The sequence below is a fragment of the Triticum aestivum genome, chromosome 5B (assembly GCF_018294505.1).
Source record: "Triticum aestivum cultivar Chinese Spring chromosome 5B, IWGSC CS RefSeq v2.1, whole genome shotgun sequence".
Classification (NCBI taxonomy): domain Eukaryota; kingdom Viridiplantae; phylum Streptophyta; class Magnoliopsida; order Poales; family Poaceae; genus Triticum; species Triticum aestivum.
The window spans coordinates 313,410,020-313,438,015 of NC_057807.1; the positions used below are offsets into that span (position 1 = coordinate 313,410,020).

At 50.5% G+C, this 27,996-nt stretch overlaps 1 protein-coding gene across 1 annotated transcript in view; it reads right to left on the bottom strand.

The window, feature by feature from the left end:
* Positions 1-3,241: 3,241 nt before the first annotated feature.
* LOC123114762 (uncharacterized) overlaps positions 3,242-27,996 on the bottom strand; it is a 68,351-nt gene continuing 43,596 nt past the window's right edge. Inside the window, exon 3 of the mRNA XM_044536181.1 lies at positions 3,242-3,329. Coding sequence (XP_044392116.1) covers positions 3,242-3,329 — 88 coding nt within the window. The remainder of the gene's footprint in view (positions 3,330-27,996) is intronic.

Genomic DNA, 27,996 nt, shown 5'->3' on the forward strand with positions numbered 1-27,996 from the left:
CCGGCCAACTGGCCGAGCCCACCCCGAGCCGCCACCGTCTCCCACCTCGCGCCAGAAGGACACGAGGCGTGTGGCCACCGCGCAACGGCATGCGCCCGGCCACCTCCTCCCTCCCTGCCTGCCTAGCTCCTCCTCGACGCGTCCGGACAATGCCACGCACCCCCGACCTCTCTCTCCCTCACCCGTGGTCTCTCCCCTCCCCTGGACCTCTTCCTCTCACCCACCCGAACGGGTCCGTCGCCACCGACGCCGTTCGCCGCGACCACAGCCACCGCCCCGTCTCCCCGACGCCTCCCAAAGCTCCGCCTTGACTTACTCTTCCTCCTCACCGCTCCAAGCGACGCCAGGAGCCCTGCATTGACGCCCTCGCCGTCGTCTTCACCGACGGGCACCGAAGATCGCCGGCGACCGCACCTCGTCTCCAGCCCGTCCCCGAGCCGCTGAGACCGCCGCACGACTCCCTGTGAGCTCCCGATTCTTTCCCCGTGCTCGCCCTCTCCGTTCCCGTCCTCTAGCCCCGATTCCCAACCAAGACCGAAGCCTCTCGCCACCGGCCATGGCGTAGCCGTGGCTACGGCCGCGCAAGCTCGCGTTCGAGCTCACCGTTGCACTCACCGCACTCCAGCGAGTCTAGCACGACCACCCATGGTTCCTGCCGTGTCCCACGGCACCGTCTCCTACCTCGCCCAAACTCCGGCCGCCGCGGAAGTGCTCGCCGCCGTTAACTCCGGCCACGCCAGCACCAAACACTGCCACCGTTGGATGCACCGCATCTCCAGCTACTCGTAGCACCCACCCGCGCATCAAACCGTGGCCGGAGCAGCGTTTCCGACGCTCTCCGCCGTCTCGGCCTCGCCGGCGATTCGACGCCGACAGGTTTGACCTGCTGACCGTTGACCCCGGGTGGGCCCAGTTGACCCCCTGGGTCACTGACGTGTGGGCCCCAGGCCACTAACCAAACTAGGATTAGCATTAGTTTAACACTAACTAACCTTAGTTAGTTAACTAACTACTGATGAGTGGGCCCTTCCAGTCAGGTTGACCTGGAGCCCCCCAGTTGACCAGCTGATGTCACAATGACGCAGTGCTGACGCAATATTACATTTTCTGGATATATTCTTAATCAGGAAAATCCAGAAAATTGCCTAAACTTCCAAAAATCATAGAAATTCAACCGTAGCTCAGAATGAAACAATTTATATATGAAAAATGATCAGAAAAATGCAATCTACCCATCTGTACCATTTTCATGCATGTTGGAACAACTTAAAGTTGCTGTTTAGGGCAATTCAATTAAATGGCATTTAAGAAAGCACATATGGAGTTTGAATTTGAACCTAGTGTTCAAACCAACTCCATTTAACTTGTTGCTAGTTACATCAGGCCAATCAACATCATATTGCCATGTCACATTCATGCATCATATTTTTGCATGGCATTGATTGTGTTTCTTCCTTGTTTGTCGGTATTGCCCCTCTCAGTAGACGTGGATCCGACGACGTGTTCGATGACACCGATGAAGAACTATATTATCTTCAGAAGTGCCAGGCAAGCAAAACCCCCTTGTTCATTCCGATACAATCCCACTGACGGTGTCCTGGACTAGGGGGTACTCACCACGTCGTCTCCCGATCTATTAGATTGGGCCGAGGACCCCCATGGCCGTATACTCATGGGCCAGTCCGGACGGCTGCCGCATACAAGGAAGATTCCACAAGACTTGGTGATCAAGACAAGGACTCCTCCCCCACCGGCGTATTCGGCTAGGACTCTTGTAATCCTAGGCCTCTGGTGCATTATATAAACCGAGGCCAGGCTAGTCGATAGATCATATATACAACATACACAATCATACCATAGGCTAGCTTCTAGGGTTTAGCCTCCTTGATCTCGTGGTAGATCTACTCTTGTACTACCCATATCATCAATATTAATCTAGCAGGAGTAGGGTTTTACCTCCATCGAGAGGGCCCGAACCTGGGTAAAATAAAGTGTCCCTTGTTTCCTGTTACCATCCGACCTTGACGCACAATTCGGGACCCCTACCTGAGATCTGCCGGTTTTGACACCGACATTGGTGCTTTAATTGAGAGTTCCGCTGTGTGATCGACAAAAGGATCGATGGCTCGCCTGCAGATCAACTGCGACTTCGGCATCTTCGTCACCAGCTCGACTGGTCACCTTGGTTCGACCAAGAATTGCGCCCCGTGTTCGGATCACCATGTTCGGACGAGGGCCTTCATCAAACATCAACTCCGATCTCTATCAAGATCACGGAGGAATCATCCATGAAGCTCGGGGGCTCAACGTCAACATTGCCCTCAAGCGACCGTGCTGTTTTTTTGGACAGCGAACTCGTATCTTCTGCCGCCACCTCCTCGAGTATCACTTTGACGATCGCTTTGGTGGAATTGTGCGGAATTGAGTCTACAACAACCCTGGGAAATTTTGTCGAGTTCCGATGGAGGAATCTCCGGCAATCCATAATATACCGGAGCCCTGTCAAATCTGGACGGGAATCTGGACAAGTTTAGGGCGTGGTGTCCAGCTTCTAGCTCGGGCGTCCTTTGGAAGATCCAACCGTTGATCGGCTGAGTAATTACCATATCTACAATCCTTCAAAATTTCAGCTCGATCCGACCGTCCAAACTCCGGGAACCTTCCGATTAGTGCATCACTTTTCGGATCTGTTTTCTGCGCGAGAACGAATCCGACCCGAATTCATCTTTTTTATGAACGGGATTTCGGACATCCTTTTTGAAGGATTTTTTGTATGAGATATTGTGTATTGTTCCCGAACACATCCCACTAACTTTAAGATATTTTGAACATGATCTTCAACATCGTTGCTGGTGTCAAACCAGTCCGACAATATTGCTCCAGGCTGCCGACCTGTGCTAGACACGTCGTCAGTTTGTTGAGCCGAGCTCAACTTCTTCGGATCATCATCTCGGCAAGCCGAACAGGAGTCCGGCATCGCGAAGGACAAATCATCACCAACATCGCCGCCCTACGGATTACACGAAGCGGGCATACCGGCATCACCGCACGGTCGCTTCATCAAGCCGGCATCTACCACGTCACGACCTGCATCGGCAGGGCCACACTGTTGCCCCTTCAAGCCGGAGTCCATCACGCCGGACTACTTCGACTCATCGACTGGCCTCGAGGCTTCGACATCTCGGCTGGACCGGAGGATTCATAATCTCTTCATCAACCTACTCCGGACACTTCGGCGTCACTAGCCGACCAGCTTCGTCACGATTGGCCGGACCGAGGGCTTCGCCTCGGCGAGCCAACCTTTGCCAGCATCATCTTCCTTTGGATTACTACAACAAATAAACCAGGTGCTATTAATCCTAATATTTTTTGCATGTTTGGGTTCATTTTTTCCAAGGAATTATTACTCTGGTTTGTCCATGATATGTTCACAGGTCTATCAAATGGTGACCGCATTAACGACGGTCGCATGCTGGTTCGGTCAGTCTCCATACATAGTCCGACGAACGCCGCATCCGGAGCGTGGACCGACCTGTGAATTCAGGCTTTGCCACGCCTTTACTGCATCATGCCGACGCCCTGCATCGACATCGACTTCGGCGCCAGGCCATATTTCTTTTATTACTCACTTTGCATAAATTATTCATTATGCAACGATTTTTTATTTATCATTATTACCATTATCTCCCGTTTGCACTATTTTTTGTGCACAGGAAAATGATCCAGGGACTTCGGCGTCACTCTGCCGGTCTGCATCGACCGTGCTATGTCACCACTTCGACGTGTCGAGCTCTCCGCTCTGCCACCTCGGGACCAGCTTGGGGGATAGAACCTTGTCCCGCATCAAGCTCGGACTGCGAACACATTAACCAGCTAAGTCGCTTTCATGCTCAAAGCTTTAATTTCTAACTTGTGTTCGGTTCGACCAAGCGTTATACTTTTTTGGGAAAAAAAGTTGCTTGTAAAAAAAATTATTGTCCAAACTTTGTTCACACATACTTGACGCGCTACCCGCGCTCATTATACCTGGGGGCTTCTTTAACAGAAGCTTATTAATACGGGCTTGATGCCCAACACATGTGTCACACTCCCGCATGTACCTTTTATTCACCATTATATGCATCCATATGACTTAAGTTTTGGCCAAGCTGGGTTGCCTGGCTCCTGTGCTTACCCCTACGTTCCCGATTGTTCGGCTAGGTGGTAAAGGGAGCACCTCTGCGATTGTTACTGCCGGGTCAGCCGGATGTGTACCTCAGACTGGGTGAAGCCGAAAGCTAGCGTTCTTAAGGGAATACTCGGTCGGTGAACTAAAAGATGATTTCTTACCTATTTATTTACCTGCCCCCAGATGCTTTTCTGCTCTTTTCGCAGTCCGGACATGCACTTTAGGGCATGCCTCCCAGGGAAAGGAACCCCTAACGGAACTATTCTCCCAGGAAGATGTTTCTTACTAACCATGTAATATAACATAACTAGTTGGGCACTTGTCTGATAAAGCACTGATGACCCCTACGCCTGGTCTCCATGCATACCCCGGTTCCTATATAATCGTCAGGGTATTCGGACACACTCCGGACCATCAGGTCCCGAGGTCGAAGTGAAAAGGTCGGCAACGACAAACGATCTACAATCTGGCTAGAAGGCATTACACATGTCACTTATAATTATATAGTCACTCTAACTATTCGTATTCCTCTTCAATATCATCTAACAGGCTGTCTAATTTACAGTCCTGCTGGGAATACTTTGTTTGTAACGCATAAATTCAAATACCCCGTTTACTTGGGGGCTTCCTTTATGAAGCTTTTCCTGTTGCATATGATTATACTTGTACGGCTTCGTTCCTTGTTCGTGTATTATGCCACAATATGCACCATATTGACTTAAGCGATTTGCAAGCTGGGTTGCCTCGCTCCTGTGTTTACCCCTACGTTCCCGATTGTTCGGCTAGGGAGTAAAGGGAGCACCTCTGCGATTGTCACGATCGGGTCGCCCGAGCCGGACCTCAGATTGGGTGAAGCCAAAAGCTAGCGCTCTTATAGTTTTCAATGATGGTCGGCACACAACGGAACTCATGAGTACAAAAAATCTATTGCACAAGTCTCATAATAACAATGAGCACCGAAGAAAGGTATCAGTGGGGGTACTATTTTCTTCGAAGATGCTTCTTACACTTCACGGTAATATAGCATAAGTTCCCTGAGCGCGCTTTGTCTGTTACAGACTTATGGCCTGATTGCCTGGTTATTGGAAACACTGTCGATATTCTCGACAGATGGAGTACATAACACTTTTTGGTCCTTGACTGAAGAGGGAGAAGCCGACGGTCGCTTAAGACGCGTTTAAAGTTCGGTTGAACATAGATATGATATAAGTACTTTGGTACATGCAATCATTCTTTTACCCAAGTCACTTGGGGGGCTCTTATGTTTATTTGAGCCGTTTCATACTAAGTGTTTTTCTTCTTAGTCGTTGCAAAGTTATTATTATTTATCACTCCTTTTTTGACACGAGTGTGCGGTCACTAGCCGGGGAGCCTAATTTCTCTCTCAAAAGCCGCTAGAGTTTAGTTTGCTAAACTGGCCTGATGAGAAGTACTCCACCCTCGGGATAGGAGGTTGAAGCCGTAGGCTGACCCGCTCGAAGTCTTGAGATAGGATGTATCATGTTAAAGCACGACAGAAGCACTTCTTTTTTCTAAGACCAATTTTCGGGTTGGCACTGAACACTTGATATTGTTCGGACGTCATGTTTTTACTGATGTTTCTTGATTTTCCAAGCTTTTTGGCACTTTTAAACTATTTGTGGTTTTTCAGCACAAGTCTCGCAGTGCAATGCCGGACACCTTTATAGATTCGGCAAAAATATTCTCGGATACTACTATATATGCATCGGTTTCGAATTGTGTCTTCGGTCAATAGTTGGGTTGCCTGACTCCTGCACTTGCTTCCTACGTTCTGCTTTGTTCGGCTAGGCGTGCAAAGGGAGAACCACTGCGATCGTGCTTCCAGCTCACACGGTTAAGCACCTCAGTGGAGAAAGCCGAAAACTGACTGTCACAATAAGCATAAACTGGTCAGTGATCCGATGACTATGTTAAATAACAGGCCGTTCATAACATTGGCCGAAGTGTTTACGGCTTGACCTCGACTATCGCCGAACACTACCGGGGGCTATTAACTAGCCTCCCAGACTAAATCCTAGATATTTTGCTCTTACATTGGAGCTGAGGTTTTATGATCATGCTTAGCATGACAACCCAAAGAAAGGAACCGATAGCGGGACTATTTTCTTTGGAAGACATTTCTTCTGTTAAACAGTAATATAACATATCTCTCCGCGTACCTTTGTTTATAAAACCGTATGGCCAGATTGCCTTGTTTGTCATAAATCTTTGCCCTCATAAAGGCTTTATAAAGTAAGACAAACACTCCTCGGCTACTGGTCGAGGAGGTGGAAGCCGATGGTCGGTCAACAAAGTTTTGTACAATGCGGATCCGAGCATTAATGACGTAAAGTACTTGGATACATAGAGTCATTACACATAATTTGTGATTTTACTATGGATATTGATCCTTAATTCGGCCACCCATGCCCGCATTAAGGCTCGGGGGCTACTGGGCTTCGGGCTTATTATTTAAACATATTAAAGGGGCATATTGATCCCCTGATCTGGTGTTGCCACCCGACCAGTGTCTCGGGGGCTACTGCATTGCTTGTCCAATGCAGAAAATTTTATGTGCAATATAGTTTCCGAGGAGATTTTGATCCTCAGGTTGGTCGGCCGCACCCAACCTGAGTCTCGAGGACTGAGCACGCCGCTTTTTGTGTCCCGAAGTATTCTGCCGAGCTAGGACTTGATCCTCTAACCGATTTTGCAAATCAACCTGAGTCTCAGCGGCTACGGGGATCAGCGGTCTTATTTCATCCTTCATGTGCACCTCGGGTTTTAGACCGATACCCACCTTGAGGGCTACTGTCTATATATTCCGGCAGAGAAAAAATTGCACCGATCAAAAATATTGACAAAAATCGGCCCACATTCGGGGTGGTGCACCACCTCGAAAGCAGTCCGGCATAAAGCTCGGGCGCTAATGGCTGGCTCCATAGAGGGCATTTCCGGCATTAAGCTCGGCTAAACTCCTTAAAACTTCTTTGAACCAAGGTGATTCACGACACCTCGGATATAGTCCGGCGTTGGAGCTCGGATACATAGTCCGGCGTTAGAGCTGGGAAGCAGTCTGGCATTGGTGCTCGGCTGCAAAAAATACCTCGAATGCAGTCCGGCGTTAGAGCTCGGACGCAAGAGGGAACTGCCTCCCGGGAACAACTTCAAACCCGAGGTGTGGCATAAAAATAACAAGGCGTTGATAAAGGCCGGAAACTTAAAGGGGCTCCTCGGATACCCGACGTGTAAACCTGTCAAATCCATTTCGGCGATCCTCAAGATCGAAGATAAAGAAGATTCGTTGAACCAGTTTTCAAGACCGACGACCGAAGATGAAGAATAGTTCGGAAGAATCGAGGAGCGTCCCTAACTTGAAGACCGGTTCAGGGGGCTACTGATGGTGTCCTGGACTAGGGGGTACTCACCACGTCGTCTCCCGATCTATTAGATTGGGCCGAGGACCCCCATGGCCGTATACTCATGGGCCAGTCCGGACGGCTGCCGCATACAAGGAAGATTCCACAAGACTTGGTGATCAAGACAAGGACTCCTCCCCCACCGGCGTATTCGGCTAGGACTCTTGTAATCCTAGGCCTCTGGTGCATTATATAAACCGAGGCCAGGCTAGTCGATAGATCATATATACAACATACACAATCATACCATAGGCTAGCTTCTAGGGTTTAGCCTCCTTGATCTCGTGGTAGATCTACTCTTGTACTACCCATATCATCAATATTAATCTAGCAGGAGTAAAGTTTTACCTCCATCGAGAGGGCCCGAACCTGGGTAAAATAAAGTGTCCCTTGTCTCCTGTTACCATCCGACCTTGACGCACAGTTCGGGACCCCTACCTGAGATCCGCCGGTTTTGACACCGACACCCACTCTCTCGCTCCAGCTCTCTTTTACTGCATTAGGACAACAACGAATAAACTGTTACATGCTGCGGTAGCTGAACCCCTTTCCTCTGCATGACCTGTCATTGCCACAGTAAATAGATGAAACCCACTAGCATGAGTAGGAGTTGTTTGAGCCCTGATGTGCCTACTCATTCATGCTTGTTTGTCATGCCTACTACTACTTAGAGTTGAGTCGGGTCTGATTCGTCGGGAATGAATTGGAATGTGGTGAACATGTCCTACTGTTGAGAGCTAAGTGTGTGACCACGTTTTGGTAAATGTAGCGGTGAGAGGCCATGTAGGAGTACATGGTGGGTTGTCTCATTGCAGCCGTCCTCAGGAACTGAGTTCTATGTTTGTGATCCATGAATAGTTACTACCACGCATTCGAATGCTTAAGTGCCCCTCTCGACTTATTAATCAACCTGATCTCTGTCGAGGAGTTAAAACTAGTTTCAGGTGTTTGTAGGTAGTGTTAGTAGTCTACCAAGTGGCACCCGGTACAGGTGGGCTTGGGACAGACTAGGCACCATGGCCGGGTAGACCAAGCGCCGCCCGTTTGGTGGGCTTGGAACCCTGTACACATCGTTTGGGGCCGTGAGCGACACCCCGGCCGGATCTCCTTGCAGATGGAACCCGAATAGGCGATAAACCTGGACTAGAGACTTGTTGGTTAGTCAGGTCGTGGCCGACTCCCTCGCCAGGCTTCCGCTTGAAGGTTGCCGAGATACACGACGTGTACATGGTGGTAAGTGGCGAGAGCGTGTGTGAAGAAGTACACCCCTGCAGGGTTAACATCATCTATTCGAATAGCCGTGTCCGCGGAAAAGGACTTCTGGGTTGCCTATATCAGTTCATAGACAAGTGAAAGTGGATACTCTAAAATGCGCAAGATAAGCGTGAGTGCTATGGATGGCGTTCTCGTAGGGAGATGGGAGCGGATCCATAGTGGTGTATCGGTATGGTGAATTTGTGGACTCGTGTGCACCACCTCAAAAGAGTTACTTCCAGTCATAGTTCAGGATAGCCACCGAGTCAAAGCTGGCTTGCTGCAGTCAAACTCCACCACCCCTTTATTGATACCGATGCATATGTAGATAGTTCTGATGTAAGTCTTGCTGGGTACATTTGTACTCACGTTTGCCTATTTTATGTTTTGCAGAGAGACGTCAGTCTCGCTAGTAGTTCCGTGTGGACTTCGACGTTTAGCTTGATACCTCAGCTACGATCTTGTGCCCTCGGCAGGATCTTGTAGTTAGTCAGGCTTCTCAGCCTTTTTCATTTGTAGTTGTCTGTACTCAGACATGTTAAGCTTCCGCTTGTGCTTTGACTTGTATGCTCTGAATGTTGGGTCATGAGACCATGTTTGTAATATCTAGCTCTTCGGAGCCTAATGAATAAATACTTTGAGTCGTAGAGTCTTGTTGTGATGCCTTGTTGTATTTACACATATCGAGCATATTGTGTGTATGATTGAAATGCTTGGTATGTGTGGGATCCGACTATCTAGTTGTTTATCCTTGGCAGCCTATCATATGGGGAAATGTAGTCTAGTGCTTCTGAGCGATAGTAGTCCGCTACAGCCCGGTTCACCGGTGTCCTGCTAGCCCAGCACTACTGCTCGGAACACTTGACTGGCCGGCATGTGATTCACTTCGTTCCTATGTCTGTCCCTTCGGGGAAATGTCACACGGTGACATCCGGAGTCCTGCCTAGCCTGCTACAGCCCGGGTTACCGGAGTCCTGTTAGCCCAGTGCTACAGCTCGGATCCACACGCTGTTGACCGACATGCTCGAGGTTGATTCATGTATGCCTGTCCCCATGGGTTAGTGCCGCTTTGGGTTCACGACTAGCCATGTCGGCCCGGGTTCTTTGTCATATGGATGCTAGCGACACTATCATATACGTGAGCCAAAAGGCGCAAACGGTCTCGGGCCAGGTAAGGTGGCACCCGTGGGAATACCGTGCATGAGGCCGCAAAGTGATATGATGTGTTACATGCTAGATCGGTGTGACTTAGGATCGGGGTCCTAACAGCTTTGGTATCAGAGCTTGACTGCCTGTAGGATTACCAAGCCAAACTGGTCAAAGTTGTGTCTAGAAATGCTTTAGTTATATAAGGGAATTGATTGTGGAAGGGAACGTAAGGCTCTTTTTACTCCTTTACCTTATGCCTTCTGCTCTGAGTCAACCTCTTCTTTTCTACGGGGGTTAAGAACTAGGCTTCTCTTCTATCTCTCAGGATGACGTGTTACTAAACCGTAGTTGCCTAGGATTGTTGAGTTCAAGCCTCAATTCAGTTCCTACTACTTCCATATGTTCATAGTTGGCCTCAGAACCTTGATATTGTGATGTTGAGTGGCTATGCCACCATTTTTGCAGGTTGTCTTAAATCATTTTGAGCATTTATAGCCGTTATGCTGTCCGAGTCATCCCAGGTCTCTACATAGTCTGATGCATTTGCAAATCCTTTCTTTCCGTTCCCTATGTCCTTTTGGGCCAGATTAAGCACACTAACCGGTGAGTTGAGGTACTCTGTTGCCTCGACACATATGTTGGAACTATTATTATGGCCATAGGTGTCTTAGGGAATCACCCAGTAATCTAGCAATGCTTTATATTCCCAGTGTGATGATTCTGGCCACCATTCTCGAGAGCATCCCGTGATGCTACTTAGTAGTAGGTATTCTATTCCTGGGTTCTTGAACCCGAGCTTCACCCTACTTACCTCATGTTGATAGTGTTGCTAGTTCCTTTAGGATATTAGTAACCTTGCGATAGTCCTCGAGGTCCGTGGTATTTCCTTCTTCAAAATACCATGAGCTGCTTATGGCAGAAGTTCTTTTGAACCAAAAGATCACAACCAGAGTGCTCCTGATGAGTTCACCATACTATATTGTGAATCTGCCAGTTCCACCCTTTCCGCATGAGTTATCCGGAAGAAATGTTGAGCTTCGCTCGACATAATAATCTATGCATCCACAACTCATAAGGATATATATTTCCTTGAGTTGTCCCTCTTCATTTGTATTCCGACCATCGTCTATCAATTGATAGTCAGGAGTAATTGTGCATCTGTGTTATCGATGCTTATTATTCTTGTGGTCCGTCAAGCCATTCTAGATCAGAATGACTAGGAGAAACAAACTCCAGTACCTTATCCATTTGTAGGATTGGGTCAAAGTAGTTGTATCCCGCAGATCAAAATGCCAATCCAGCTTCTGCTCTGCTCTACCTTGGAGTGTTACCATCTTTATGTCAAGAGTGTCATGAGAATTGCACCACCTCTTATGAATTCTTGACGCAGTAATACTTCTCGCCATCATTATTCATTCCTCGGTCCCGTGTTATTGTAACCGGAATGCCGACAAGTGAATCGTGTTGTGTGAAATCAATACTCCTAGCAACTGTGTTGCTTGGTAGTTAATGGACACTATTCTCATTCTTAGCGTGTTGGTTATCAAATCATCATCCTAGGACTGATCGTGCTACCTAGTCCATTTTTGTTGGTGCACCCTTCGATTGATGAGTTAGGATAGTGGCAATCCTTTCTTATTTGATCATATCGTCTTGCCCTGAAAAGCAAGATTGATCTCGAGCTTAGTATCATATCGGTGGTTCGTGATTTTCCGAATATCTTCTCGGAAGTATTACCAGTTTCTCCCCTGACTGTTATGTTGAGCTCGTGATCAAGTTGGGTTTCCTCTAGACCAGCCACTCTCCAAGAATCTGTGTTGGATATCCCTGAGCTAGTTGGTTAAGCTAAATAACAACTTGGAGAGTTGGAAGATAAAAAGCTTTGCCGAATTTGGTTCTTTCTAAAGGGATATCTTTGTGTTTGTGTGTGTGTGTTGAAGAAAGATGATATCTTCACCAATTGGTCCTCGTGATCAGTTGTTGGATCTATTGTCCTGTCAAAACTTTGACTTGAGTATGGGCTATCGTCAAGTCAAACCAGAACCAATGATGTTCGCAATGTTGTCTTACTCGTGGTTGATCCCTCGAGCATACACCATTATATCTTTTGGTCTGACCAATGCTATCACCGTGTTCACATGATGGTGGAAGTCCAGTGATATGGAAATTCCGATGAGTTGTTATTGAGCCCATCAGCAGCATTTTGTCTCCCCCATGATTCATGCTGAACATCAACCTAGTGTTGAAAACTTTGTAAGCAATGCCTTCGTGTTCCGTTCATGAAGCTTATGGTTGGATGAAAGAAGTGACTTTCTCCAAGTTCACATGCGTCAGGTGTAAGTTGCCGCCATCAATTTGAGAAAGGTTTGTTTTGTTTCCCTTGGAATCATCCCAAATCAGTCATCCATACGTGCGAAGTATTCTATGGTTTGGTAGATTAATTACCTCCATTCCATATGTATCCCTAGCACACCAAGCCACTAACTGATTTGTTCAAGGAGAAGAAGTTCCTTCTTAAGAGCATGCCTTATGCAAGTACTTCGTTTTCCTCGATGATGGTTCCCCACCTGAACTCGGTAGTGTTTTATTTATAAGACTACTACGTGGTCATGCTTGTCTTGGACAGCGTGTTCACAGGTTTGTAGCAGAACCAGCTCATGTTTTGGATCTTACTACCGTAGTCCATCTCCCGAGAATCTCGCAACGTCATCTCGTCGATTTGTGTTGCAAACTTTCATTTCTCTTTCTGGGCTTGATGAGTCTGGAATGTCCTGACACCAACCAGATCTGAATCTCAGGCAGATATGATGGTTGGAGCATTCCCAACATTTGCATTTTGTTCCCAGCTTGCACCGCCTTGTGCCAGTCTCTCTTGGACTGCCCTTCTCAGCAATTGTTGTTCAGGATCATCTTCAGAAGTGGTCTTACCATGGGTCCCATCCATTTCCGATGATAAAGTAAAAATCATCCATTGCGTTGTCTTCAACAAGGTAGTCCACATCATCCATTCTAGTCCGGGTATGCCATCCCTTCGTACTCCGCCAAATGATTGTTGTGGTTTGCCTTTGGCTGGTACAAAGAGTGTCAATGATCTCTAAATCAAAGTAATTCTTTTTTCCACTTAAGGAAATAGTTCCTCAAGTCACCTTCCTTAAGGTGTCTCGTTGTGGTATCATGGCAAGCCAACTCCTTGCTACGTTGACACCGTTCACCACCCTCCTAGGTGTGGCAAATCCGCTACTTATTTAAACCTTGTCATATGCTCATTTCCATCATTCTTGATGTGTGTATCGTGTCTCATCTCGACAGGTGTCGCTATGTCTCGTTCTGTGAGTTGATCGTCAGTTGCTCGATCTTTGAGGAGATCAGTTCCGTAGAATCTCCTTTGTTATCGTCATGTTGGATGAAGTTCTCAGAGCATGACATCGAGACAAAGATCGTGATCGAATCTACGTCCTTATGAAGTGCAACCTGGATCGTGAAGATTGTGTTAGTTTGCGTTCCCCCTTCATCTTACCCTACACTTGATTCTCGGGGCGAGATTCTTGTTTAGTGGGGGTGAGTTGTAACAACCCTATTTAGTGCATGCATTAGAGTGTTTGCATCATGTTTAAATTCCAGTTAAACTTGAAATGGGGATGTTCAAACCCTAGCACCAAATGGAACTCAACTAGGTTCAATCCAAAATCTTTTTGAAAGAACCCAAAATGCCCTTTGAAAATGTTCATGATTTCTGATAAAGGTGAAAACCTCTGCCAAAAATGATGAATATATTTCCAGGACATCCTGGACCTTTGAATGAACTAATATCCTATTTGAATTGGAGCATTTAAATCCTATAAATATTTTTAAATGCTCTAATAATTCTGAAACTAGTTTTGGGTTGTTGGAAATAATCCAAACACTGCCCACCATTATTTTCAGGATTTTACAAAATGGATTAGTTTTTTTACTAATTCAAAACAGAATAAAAGAAATAGAAAACATGAAATAAAAGAGAGAGAGAGAGAGTTACCTGGCCTCACCTGGCGCGGACCACCTGGCCGGCCCAGCTGGCAGCCCAGCCAACTGGCCCAGCCCACCCCGAGCAGCCACCATCTCCCACCTCGCGCCAGAAGGACGCGAGGCATGTGGCCACCGCGCAACGGCACGCGCCCGGGCACCTCCTCCCTCCCTGCCTGACTGGCTCCTCCTCGACGCGTCCGGACGATGCCACACACCCCCGACCTCTCTCTCCCTCACCCGTGGTCTCTCCCCTTCCCTGGACCTCTTCCTCTCACCCACCCGAACGGGTCCGTTGCCATCGATGCCGTTCGCCGCGACCACAGCCAACGCCCCATCTCCCCGACGCCTCCCAAAGCTCCGCCTTGACCTACTCTTCCTCCTCACCGCTCCAAGCGACACCAGGAGCCCCGCAGTGACGCCATCGTCGTCGTCTTCATCGACAGGCACCGAAGATCGCCGGCGACCGCACCTCGTCTCCAGCCCGTCCCCGAGCCGCTGAGACCGCCGCACGACTCCCTGTGAGCTCCTGATTCTTTCCCCGTGCTTGCCCTCTCCGTTCCCGTCCTCTAGCCCCGATTCCCAACCAAGACCGAAGCCTCTCGCCACCGGCCATGGCGTAGCCGTGGCTACGGCCGCGCAAGCTCGCGTTCGAGCTCACCGTTGCACTCACCGCACTCCAGCGAGTCTAGCACGACCACCCATGGTTCCTGCCGTGTCCCACGGCACCGTCTCCTACCTCGCCCGAACTCCGGCCACCGCGGAAGTGCTCGCCGCCGTTAACTCCGGCCACCCCAGCACCAAACACTGCCACCGTTGGACGCGCCGCATCTCCAGCTACTCGTAGCACCCACCCGTGCATCAAACCGTGGTCGGAGCAGCGTTTCCGACGCTCTCCGCCGTCTTGGCTTCATCGGGGATTCGACGCCGGCAGGTTTGACCTGCTGACCGTTGACCCCGGGTGGGCCCAGTTGACCCCCTGGGTCACTAACGTGTGGGCCCTAGGCCACTAACCAAACTAGGATTAGCATTAGTTTAACATTAACTAACCTTAGTTAGTTAACTAACTACTGACGAGTAGGCCCTTCCAGTCAGGTTGACCTGGAGCCGCCCAATTGACTAGCTGACGTCACAATGACGCAGTGCTGACGCAATTTACATTTTCTGGATTTATTCTTAATCAGGAAAATCCAGAAAATTGCCTAAACTTCCAAAAATCATAGAAATTGAACCATAGCTCAGAATGAAACAATTTATATATGAAAAATGATCAGAAAAATGCAATCTACCCATATGTACCATTTTCATGCATGTTGGAACTACTTAAAGTTGCTGTTTAGGGCAATTCAATTAAATGGCATTTAAGAAAGCACATTTGGAGTTTGAATTTGAACCTAGTGTTCAAACCAAATCCATTTAACTTGTTGCTAGTTACATCAGGCCAATCAACAACATATTGCCATGTCACATTCATGCATCATATTGTTGCATGGCATTGATTGTATTTCTTCCTTGTTCATTGGTATTGCCCCTCTCAGTGGACGTGGATCCGACGACGTGTTCGATGACACCGATGAAGAACTATATCATCTTCAGAAGTGCCAGGCAAGCAAAACCCCCTTGTTCATTCCGATACAATCCCACTCTCTCGCTCCTACTCTCTTTTACTGCATTAGGACAACAACGATTAAACTGTTACATGCTGCGGTAGCTGAACCCCTTTCCTCTGCATGACCTGTCATTGCCACAGTAAATAGATGAAACCCACTAGCATGAGTAGGAGTTGTTTGAGCCCTGGTGTGCCTACTCATTCATGCTTTTTTGTCATGCCTGCTACTGCTTAGAGTTGAGTCGGGTCTGATTCATCGGGAATGAATTGGAATGTGGTGAACATGTCCTACTGTTGAGAGCTAAGTGTGTGAACACGTTTTGGTAAAGGTAGCGGTGAGAGGCCATGTAGGAGTACATGGTGGGTTGTCTCATTGCAGCCGTCCTCAGGAACTGAGTGCCCCTCTCGACTTATTAATCAACCTGATCTCTGTCCAGGAGTTGCAACTAGTTTCTGGTGTTTGTAGGTAGTGTTAGTAGTCTACCAAGTGGCACCCGGTACAGGTGGGCTTGGGACAGACTAAGCACCGTGGCCGGGTAGACCAAGCGCCGCCCATTTGGTGGGCTTGGATCCTTGTACACATCGTTTGGAGCCGTGAGCGACACCCCGGCCGGATCTCCCTCGCCAGGCTTCCGCTTGAAGGTTGCCGAGATACACGACGTGTACATGGTGGTAAGTGGCGAGAGCGTGTGTGAAGAAGTACACCCCTGCAGGGTTAACATCATCTATTCGAATAGCCGTGTCCGCGGAAAAGGACTTCTGGGTTGCCTATATCAGTTCATAGACAAGTGAAAGTGGATACTCTAAAATGCGCAAGATAAGCATGAGTGCTATGGATGGTGTTCTCGTAGGGAGATGGGAGCGGATCCATAGTGGTGTATTGGTATGGTGAATTTGTGGACTCGTGTGCGCCACCTCAAAAGAGTTACTTGCAGTCGTAGTTCAGGATAGCCACCGAGTCAAAGCTGGCTTGCTGCAGTCAAAGTCCACCACCCCTTTATTGATACCGATGCATATGTAGATAGTTCTGATGTAAGTCTTGCTGGGTACATTTGTACTCACGTTTGCCTATTTTATGTTTTGCAGAGAGACGTCAGTCTCGCTAGTAGTTCTGTGTGGACTCCGACGTTCAGCTTGATACCTCAGCTACGATCTTGTGCCCTCGGTAGGATCTTGTAGTTAGTCAGGCTTCTCAGCCTTTTTCATTTGTAGTTGTCTGTACTCAGACATGTTAAGCTTCCGCTTGTGCTTTGACTTGTATGCTCTGAATGTTGGGTCATGAGACCATGTTTGTAACATCTGGCTCTTCGGAGCCTGATGAATAAATACTTTTGAGTCATAGAGTCTTGTTGTGATGCCATGTTGTATTTACACATATCGAGCATATTGTGTGTATGATTGAAATGCTTGGTATGTGTGGGATCCGACTATCTAGTTGTTTATCCTTGGCAGCCTATCATATGGGGAAATGTAGTCTAGTGCTTCTGAGCGATAGTAGTCCGCTACAGCCCGGTTCACCGGAGTCCTGCTAGCCCAGCACTACTGCTCGGAACACTTGACTGGCCGGCATGTGATTCACTTCGTTCCTGTGTCTGTCCCTTCGGGGAAATGTCACGCGGTGACATCCGGAGTCCTGCCTAGTCTGCTACAGCCCGGGTTACCGGAGTCCTGTTAGCCCAGTGCTACAGCCCGGATCCACACGCTGTTGACCGACATGCTCGAGGTTGATTCATGTATGCCTGTCCCCATGGGTTAGTGCCACTTTGGGTTCACGACTAGCCATGTCGGCCCGGGTTCTTTGTCATATGGATGCTAGCAACACTATCATATACGTGAGCCAAAAGGCGCAAGCGGTCCCGGGCCAAGTAAGGTGGCACCCGTGGGAATACCGTGCGTGAGGCCGCAAAGTGATATGATGTGTTACATGCTAGATCGGTGTGACTTAGGATCGGGGTCCTGACATCCCGTTTGCCGGGGAACACTTTGTGTGCTACCAAACGTCACAACATAACTGGTTGATTATAAAGGTGCTCTACAGGTGTCTCCAAAGATACATGTTGGGTTGGCGTATTTCGAGATTAGGATTTGTCACTCCGATTGTCGGAGAGGTATCTCTGGGACCTCTCGGTAATGCACATCACTTAAGCCTTGCAAGCATTGCAACTAATGAGTTAGTTGCGAGATGATGTATTACAGAACGAGTAAAGAGACTTGCCGGTAACAAGATTGAACTAGGTATTGAGATACGGACGATCGAATCTCGGGCAAGTAACATACTGATGACAAAGGGAACAACGTATGTTGTTATGCGGTCTGACCGATAAAGATCTTCGTAGAATATGTAGGAGCCAATATGAGCATCCAGGTTCCGCTATTGGTTATTGACCGGAGACGTGTCTCGGTCATGTCTACATTGTTCTCAAACCCGTAGGTTCCGCACGCTTAACGTTACGATGACAGTTTCATTATGAGTTTATATATTTTGATGTACCGAAGGTTGTTCAGAGTTACGGATGTGATCACGGACATGACGAGGAGTCTCGAAATGGTCGAGACATGAAGATTGATATATTGGAAGCCTATGTTTGGACATCGGAAGTGTTCCGGGTGAAATCGGCATTTTTACCGGAGTACCGGGAGGTTACCGGAACCCCCAGGTAACCTAATGGGCCTTAATGGGCCTAGTGGAGGAAGAGGAAAGGAGACCTAGGGGCTGCCGCGCGCCCCTCCCCCCAAGTCCGAATTGGACAAGGAAGGGGGCGGCGCCCCCATTTCCTTTCCCTCTCTCCTCCTTCCCCCCAAGTCCTAATCCAACTACGGAAAGGGGGGAGTCCTACTCCCGGTAGGAGTAGGACTCCTCCGGCGTGCCTCCTACTAGGGTCGGCCGCACCCCCCTTGCTCCTTTATATACGGGGGCAGGGGGCACCTATAGACACACAAGTTGATCTTCGTGATCGTTCTCTTAGCCGTGTGCGGTGCCCCCCTCCACCATAATCCTCGATAATATTGTAGCGGTGCTTAGAAGAAGCCCTGCGATGGTAGAACATCAAGATCGTCACCACGCCGTCGTGCTGACGGAACTCTTCCCCGACACTTTGCTGGATCGGAGTCCGGGGATCGTCATCGAGCTGAACGTGTGCTAGAACTCGGAGGTGCCGTAGTTTCGGTGCTTGATTGGTCGGGCCGTGAAGACGTACGACTACATCAACCGCGTTGTCATAACGCTTCCGCTTTCGGTCTACGAGGGTACGTGGACAACACTCTCCCGTCTCGTTGCTATGCATCACCATGATCTTGCGTGTGCGTAGGAATTTTTCTGAAATTACTACGTTCCCCAACATTGGCATCCGAGCCTAGGTTTTATGTGTTGATGTTATACGCACGAGTAGAACACAAGTGAGTTGTGGGCGATATAAGTCATACTGCTTACTAGCATGTTATACTTTGGTTCGGCGGTATTGTTGGATGAAGCGGCCCGGACCGACATTACGCGTACGCTTACGCGAGACTGGTTCTACCGACGTGCTTTGCACACAGGTGGCTGGCGGGTGTCAGTTTCTCCAACTTTAGTTGAACCGAGTGTGGCTACGCCCGGTCCTTGCGAAGGTTAAAACAACACCAACTTGACAAACTATCGTTGTGGTTTTGATGCGTAGGTAAGATTGGTTCTTGCGAAGCCCGTAGCAGCCACGTAAAACTTGCAACAAACAAAGTAGAGGACGTCTAACTTGTTTTTGTAGGGAATTTTGTGATATGATTTGGTCAAGACATGATGCTAAATTTTATTGTATGAGATGATCATGTTTTGTAACCGAGTTATCGGCAACTGGCAGGAGCCATATGGTTGTCGCTTTATTGTATGCAATGCAATCGCCCTATAATGCTTTACTTTATCACTAAGCGGTAGCGATAGTCGTAGAAGCATAAGATTGGCGAGATGACAACGATGCTACGATGGAGATCAAGGTGTCACGCCGGTGACGATGGTGATCATGACGATGCTTTGGAGATGGAGATCACGAGCACAAGATGATGATGGCCATATCATATCACTTATATTGATTGCATGTGATGTTTATCTTTTATGCATCTTATCTTGCTTTGATTGACGGTAGCATTATAAGATGATCTCTCAATAAATTTCCAGCTAAAAGTGTTCTCCCTGAGTATGCACCATTGCCAAAGTTCGTCGTGGCCAGACTCCACGTGATGATCGGGTGTGATAAGCTCTACGTCCATCTACAATGGGTGCAAGCCAGTTTTGCACACGCAAAATACTCAGGTTAAACTTGACGAGCCTAGCATATGCAGATATGGCCTCAAAACACTGAGACCGAAAGGTCGAGCGTGAATCATATAGTAGATATGATCAACATAGTGATGTTCACCATTGAAAACTACTCCATTTCATGTGATGATCGGTTATGGTTTAGTTGATTTGGATCACGTGATCACTTAGAAGATTAGAGGGATGTCTTTCTAAGTGGGAGTTCTTAAGTAATATGATTAATTGAACTTAAATTTATCATGAACTTAGTACCTGATAGTATCTTGCTTGTTTATGTTTGATTGTAGATAGATGGCCCATGCTGTTGTCTCGTTGAATTTTAATGCATTCCTTGAGAAAGCAAAGTTGAAAGATGATGGTAGCAATTACACGGACTGGGTCCGTAACTTGAGGATTATCCTCATTACTGCACAGAAGAATTACGTCCTGGAAGCACCGTTGGGTGCCAGGCCTGCTGCTGATGCAACTGATGACGTTAAGAACGTCTGGCAGAGCAAAGCTAATGACTACTCGATAGTTCAATGTGCCACCTTCAAACCATTCCTCTCTCCTGGCCCTTCTCGGTCTGGGGGCTCGACATACTAGGCCCTTTCCCCCGTGCTGTCGGGGGCTTTGAGTACTTGTACATTGCAATCGACAAGTTCACAAAGTGGCCAGAGGTGGAGGTAGTGAGGAAGGTCACAGCTCAGTCAGCCGTCAAATTCTTCAAGGGACTAGTGTGCCGTTTTGGTGTACCCAATAGGGTCATCACCGACAATGGCACACAGTTCACAAGCCGCACCTTCATGCAATATACCCAAGACCTCGGCAGCAAAGTCTGTTTCGCTTCCGTTGCTCACCCACGAAGCAATGGTCAAGCTGAGAGGGCGAATGTTGAAGTACTGCGGGGCTTAAGGACAAAGACCTTTGACAGGCGGCACAAGAGTGGAAGGCGCTGGATTGATGAGTTGCCGACGGTTCTTTCATCGATCAGGACGACGCCAATTCGAGCCACCGGCCAGACACCCTTTGCCCTAGTATACGGGCCAGAAGCAATTCTCCCCACTGAACTCATATACGGGTCACCTCGAGTGCTCGCTTATGATGAGCTTGAGCAAGAGCAACTGCGGCAAGACGATGCAATGCTCCTTGAGGAAGATCGTCTTCGGGCGGCTGTGAGAGCAGCGCGCTACCAGCAAGCCTTGCGCCGCTACCATAGCCGCAAGGTTCATGCCCGAAGCCTTGAGGAAGGCGACCTTGTCCTTCAGCGCGTTCAATCGGCCAAGAATTCCAACAAGTTGACGCCGAGGTGGGAAGGCCCTTATCGGGTAATACGAGTCACCAGGCCCGGCGCAGTCCGCCTGGAGACCGAAGATGCCGTTCCGGTGAGTAACTCCTAGAACATTGAGCATCTTTGCAAGTTTTACCCATGAAGCGCAGCTTGCCGGGCCCCCCGGCAAGCCACCTTTTGTACAAGCCTTGCCGATGATGCATGTAACCCTTTGTACAAAGCCAGGCGTAGACCCTGAGCATAAATAAATGAAGCGCTGGCGCCCTAAGTTATAGCATGCATGCTAGGTCGAGTCTCGTCCTTGGTTAGGGTTGATAGTGCTCAACGGCGACTAACCCCTAGCTTAGAGGTCGAGTGTGCGTCCCTTTGTCCTTCTTTTGTCTTCTTTGGTTCGTAGGACATGCAGATATCCTTGCCGATCCACTTGGAAAAAAAAGAGAAGGGGGACAGACCAGCATCTGAGCCCCGGCAAGCCAGTATTGTCGGGGACTGCAAAAGCAAGGATTCACCCACGGCAAACAGGGTTGCCGGGGGCTGCGGCTTCAGATAATTTCTTCATCCCTTATCATGCATTCCATTATGGACTGAGGTATGTGAAACCTCGTTTCTCCTTAAACTACCGTGCTCCCCTAACTATAGGCCCTGGGGCTCGTTCCTGGGACCAAGTTTGGTCATAGTCGCGGCAGCAAAAGGATGAAACAAGGAGCCTGAACCCACCTCATCCCTGCCTCCGCCAAAAGCGTGAGAAAGGTCGAGCGAAATGGGAGGATGGCAAGGCCTGTTGCCGGGCAAGGAAATGTTTATCTTAGAGATATCAAGGATTTACTCATTATTATGGGTTCCACCCGTAAACAAATGACCCGGCAAACACCCCTTTTTCATTAAAAACAGTCCACTCGGGTACAGTCCATAGGGAATGAAAAACATGAATGACGGGATTACAGGTTTTAAATTCAGCTAAGGCCCGAAGGCTTACAAACTACAAAGAGATAAGGTGCCCGTAATCCCTTCCTTGTCCCTCTCCTCAGGAGGCAGGTCAAGGAGGCGAAAAGGGCAAAAGGGGCGCCTAGGCGAGGTACGAGCTACAGAAGGCACCAGAAGAACACCCCGGCCGCCACCTTGACGAGAGGCTGGTGATGATGATGACGGTAGAAGAGCCGGAAGACAAGGCGGCAAGGCCGGAAATATGCGACAAAGCGTCGATGCCCGCGTACTCCGAATTGACAGCCCGCCATCCGCCTTCTTCGCCTTCCCGCACCTCTTACGCCAGCCGCCCAAGGAGACGGCCACGAGGAGTTCGAGGGGCTTGGTGCAGATGCTGCTGCTGCCAGCATCACCCCAGGACAACGGGGCCGACGCCTAGTCGGACCCGTCATCCTGCCGCCTACCACCCTCGTCCTCGCTGTCGCTCTCCTCCTCGTCACTCTCGCTCGAGGAGGAGTCTTCATCGTCGGAGGAGCTCTCCACGCAACACTTCAGGCGAGTCCCAAGATCTCCAAAGACCTTGACGGAAAGAAGACCACCCTCCATCAGCTTGAAATGGAGGGTGAGCCCGTTCGACAAGCTGTGGATACGAGCGAATGTCTTCCATCCCCGACGAAGATACATCATGTGAGGGGCTGGGAAGTCGACGCGGACCTGCGTGCCACTGATCCTGCAGCCCCTCATGTGCAGCCGCAGCGACTCTGGCGGATCCAGCTCCATCTCCCGCGCAAATGGAGTCGGGAGACGAAGGTGACGGTGCGGCGGCCGGCGCAGCCTGACGAAGAACTCACAAGGGTTATCCCCAGCATGGCCCTCCACTGGAGGAGGAGTTGCTGGCGGAGGCGAGGCCGGTGCGCCGCCCCGTCCTCCTCTCCCCCGAGCGCCCCGGCCTCGCCCACGGCCTCACCCACGGCCTCGCCCCCTTCCCCTTCCCCTCGCGGCTGGCTCTGCCACCGCAGGCGCATGACAAGGAGGGACGCGTTGTCGAGCGGCGACCCTCGCCGCCACCGTTGAAGGACCGAGATTCCCTCTCTCCATGGCGGATGGAAGGGAGGAGCGGAAGGTGAAAGAAGAAGAAGATGAAAGAATGCGGGACGCCATCCCCCATCCCACTCTTTATAAAGGGACGGGGTTGGGGGCTCGGCCGCCCCGCTCGACCAATCAAGACGCAGAAGGCGCAAGGAACCGGGGCCAACCCGCTGCCCCAGCCAGCGACGGACCGGTTTCCCGCTCCACCGTTTGCCACCCTGAGCGCGTGGGAGACACGTGGCGGACGTGCAGAACCAGGGGAGCGGGTGAGGCGACCTCTTCCCACCCCGTGATCGTGGGGAGTGGACGCCTTGAAGACCGCGCCTCGGCCCCATTCAGTAAATGGTCCGCGCCTCCACGCCTCCCTCCGTTTATGGGGAAGGTGCGAACCGCCCCTTTACTACGACGTGACACATGCATGCAGAGCTCAGCCCCGCACATGTAGCCCACGTCACGCCCACCTCCCCATGCCGCGCCACGCGCGGGAGTCGTGGGAAGCACAACGCGTGAAGAATCTTACCGCGGTAAAAACTTCCCCGCCTACCCGCGCACCGTTTTTGGGCCTAGCCCAACGATGCGCTGCGCTTACGTGTGGCCCATGCCCGGGGGCTCATTTCGGTGTACAAAAAGAGGGGTACACTTTTTGTACCCCTATAACTGTGCACGGGCAGTCCGAGCCACGGGCACCACCACGCCAAGCACGGCAAGGGAGGTGAGCCAAGGTAAGGCCGAAGCTCAAGAGAACTGGAGCAACGCCAAGACCAAGACCACAAAGAGCAAAGGGGACGAAGCGGACTCCCCCGGCAAGATCCTTGCCGGGAGGCAATTTTAGCAACCCCGGCAAGGCCCTTGCCGTGGCAATTCGCCCCACACCTACGGAGCGAGTCACCCTTGAGTCCATTGCCCCCATGGGGCAAGGATTCGGGAGACATCCCCGTGGTGGCATGCAGATCTTTGTGAAGACGTTCAAGATCAGATACACACTATGGAAGATGACGACCCTTGGCGGGATCCCAGCCAAGGAGGACCACAAGGCCCCCGGCAAGCGCCTTGCTGGGGATGATAGCAGGCGCCCCGGCAAGGCCCTTGCCGCGAACACCCGCAGGGCCACTATCAGGCCCACACCGACTAAACCTCCACCGCCGTGCGCATGCAGCTGCCGACCCAACCAGCTGGGCAGGCACCTGCGTGGCGGCATGCAGATCTTCGTGGAGACCCACCACTGCGCCACCTCAGCTGCCTGCCTACCTACATGGCATCGCAGGCACCGCTGGCCAGGGCGCGTGTCGACACAAGAAGGAGCGACGACGGACGAGACAAGTCTCGCCCCCGTCCTCGATAAAGCAAGGACACCTAAGCAAGACGCATTGAATGTGCCTTGTCATGTAATGCGAGGGATAACCTCGCATTATTGTACCCTTTCCACCTCCTGTGTGCCACTGTGGCGACCCCTTTTCCTATAAAAGGAGGCCCAAGGCGACCAGGAGGAGGATTCAGCTTTTTGGAGCTCCTCACGCCCCATAGCTAGCTCAAGAACATAGATATACAATCCACCAAAGCAGGAGTAGGGTTTTACGCATCCTCGCGGCCCGAACCTGGATAGACAAACCGTGTGCTATCTGTTTGATCCGCTCTTCTCACGACCCCGCGCCCCGCTAACCGTAGTAGGGATTCTTGTGATCCCATAGGTGTCGTTCCCCACCGACACCGAGAATGGCCAGGAGAGAGGGATTGTTTGAAGGGCTTGGGCTGGTTGATGAAGCTTCTTTGAATGAAACTGGCACGCTTCACACTTGGTTACTAGTGCCGTCGCATCCTGGAGGGTGGTGGTCCAGAAGAAACCTTGCCGGAATGCCTTCCCGGCAAGGGCCCTTGACCCTATGTGGGAGCCACATATGCCTCCATGTATTTCCGCCAACAACTCCAGTCCTTCCTCCCGGGCGATGCATTTGAGTTTCACAACGTTTGGCCTCCTCCGGTACAGGACGTCATCGACGAACTGGTACAGGGCGGACCGACGGGCTACTTTCTCGGTTTCTTCCTGCTCCTCAGAAAGCTCCCCTGTTTGGAGGAAGTGGACGGTATGCTGCGCCCATGCCGGAGCCTGGGGCTCGACGGCAAGGACCAAAGGAATCTCTTCCGCCATGGGAGTGGCTGTCTCTACGGCCAGGGCTTGATGCCCTGCCGGAGCCAGTTGCTCTTGGGCGGGCCCAGCATCCGCGGCAGCACCCTTGCCGGTGGCCCCAGGGGGCTCGGTAGGAAAGTACTTGCCGGGACCTGATTTCCTCCGCTTGTTGTGCCCCGCTGATGGTTCGATGGATGTTTGAGTTAGCCGGAGCAAAAAGGTACCTGGTTCCATAGGTAGCTTGAATGCGGCACGCTTTGATAGGTAATCGGCGATGTCGTTCTCCGCTCGGGGGACGTGCTCCGCCTGGATACCGTCAAAGCATTCCTCTAGCTTTCTCACCTCATCTATGTAAGCTTCCATCAATGGGCTCTGATAATCCTTGTTGACCTGCCTGACAACGAGCTGCGAGTCACCCCTGACGATGAGCTTCTTAACCCCGAGGTCTGCCGCGATCCGGAGACAGGCAAGCAATCCTTCGTACTCAGTGGTGTTGTTGGTGGACATCTCCCTGGGGAAGTGCATCTGGATCACGTACTTGAGGTGCTCTTCGGTGGGTGCCACGAGCAGCACACCGGCACCGGCGCCTTGCAGCGAGAAAGCCCCATCAAAGTACATGATCTACTCGCGGTCTGCTTCCTTGCCGGGGAGAGTAGTCTCCTGGATGTCTTCGTCAGGCGTCGAGGTCCATTCCGCGATGAACTCCGCCAAGACTCGGCTCTGAATTGTCGAGGTACTTTCAAACTTTAAACCGAAGCTTGACAGCTCCAAGGCCCATTCCACAATCCTTCCGGTTGCGTCCGGATTGTGCAGTATCCGTTGCAACGGGAGGCGGGTGACAATGGTGATCTCGTGGGCCTAGAAGTAGTGATGCAGCTTCCTCGAGGCCACAAGGAGGCCGAAGAGCAACTTTTGCACGCCGGAATACCTCGACCTAGCCCCCTGCAAGAGGGAGCTGACAATGTAAACCAGGTGCTGCATCATATTCTTCTTTGGCACCACTTCACTCAACTGCGCGGGCATTGCCTTGGTGGCACCAGACTCTGCTAGGGGTCGTGCCTTGTCGGCATCAGGCCCTGCCGGGGGAATCTTTGGCTTGCCATCTGCTGGTTCTGCCACCATTGCCGCCTCCTCGTCGACCTCCCTCTGCGCCACCAGTGCGGCACTGAACACTTGATTCTTCGCCAAAAGATATAGCAGCAACGGCTCTTGTGGTTCAGGCGCAACCAGTATGGCCGTGGAGGAAAGGTATTTCTTTAGGTCCTGTAGTGCTGCCTCAGCTTCTGGGGTCCACTCTATTGGGCCTGCCTTCTTCAAGATTTTGAAGAAGGGAAGGGCGCGTTCGGCGGACCTGGAGATGAATCGGCTCATGGCGGCAACGCAGCCAGTGAGCCGGCGCACATCCTTGATCCGTTTGGGTGCCTCGATCTGCTCAATAGCCTTGATCTTGTCTGGGTTTGCCTCGATCCCGCGCTGTGACACAAAGAACCCTAGAAGCTTGCCAGACGGAACGCTGAAGACGCACTTCTTAGGGTTCAGCTTGAGGTTGATCTTGCGCAGGTTAGCAAACGTCTCTTCCAGATCTTGCACAAGAGTTGGCCCGTCCTTGGTTTTGACCACTATGTCATCCATGTAGTCCTCCATATTTCTATGGAGCTGGGGTTCAAACCCGATTTGGACTGCTCTTGCAAACGTTGAGCCAGCACTCTTCAACCCGAAAGGCATCCGTAAAAAGCAATACGCACCACATGGGGTTATGAATGCTGTCTTCTTTTCATCCTCTCTTGTCATGAAGATTTGGTGGTAGCCTGAGTAGGCATCGAGGAATGATAATAGATCACACCCCGCCGTGGAGTCAACAATCTGGTCGATGCGTGGCAATGGGAAGGGGTCATTAGGACAAGCCTTATTGATATCTGTGTAATAAATACACAACCTCCACTTCCCATTCGCCTTGCGCACCACTACCGGATTGGCCAACCACGTCGGGTGGGGCACCCCTCTCACCAAACCTACCGCTTCCTACTTCTTGATCTCCTCTGTGATGAACTCCTACCTTTCCAGAGCCTCCTTTCTGACCTTCTTCTTGATGGGCCGTGTGTGGGGGCAAATAGCTAGGTGGTGCTCATTCACCTCCCTAGGAACATCGACATTTGCCCGCAGGAAGGTGACGAGCGCGCCTTCCTATTTGCTGTTGAGGGTGGAGCCTATGATGAAGGCCCCTCCCGTGCCATCTTCCCCGGCGGGCACCTTCTTGGCACGCGGCGGCTCGGCTCTCGATCTTTTGCTCTTGTCGGTAGAGCTCTTTGGCACATCCTCAACGGTAGCACAACACTCCGAGGAGGTGCGCTTGCCAAAGTGGGTGCGAGAGGTCCTGCCGGGCTCCTTCTTCCCTCCCGGGCCTTCAGTGGTAAGAGCAGGTGCCTTGACGGCAGCTGCTGCAACTGCTTCCCAGTAGAGTTGGTCGGCGCAGATCAGTGTGTCCTTCTTGTCAGAGGGGACGAAGATGATGGTCAACGGCCCGGGCATTTTTAGCATGTTGTAGGCATAGTGTGACGTTACCATGAACTTGGCCAGTGCCGGGCGGCCGAGGATCTCATTGTAGGGCAAGGCTATCTCGGCCACGTCGAAGACGATCCTCTCTGTCCTGTAGTTCAACTCTCCTCCAAATGTCAGGGGCAGTGTGACCTTTCCCTTTG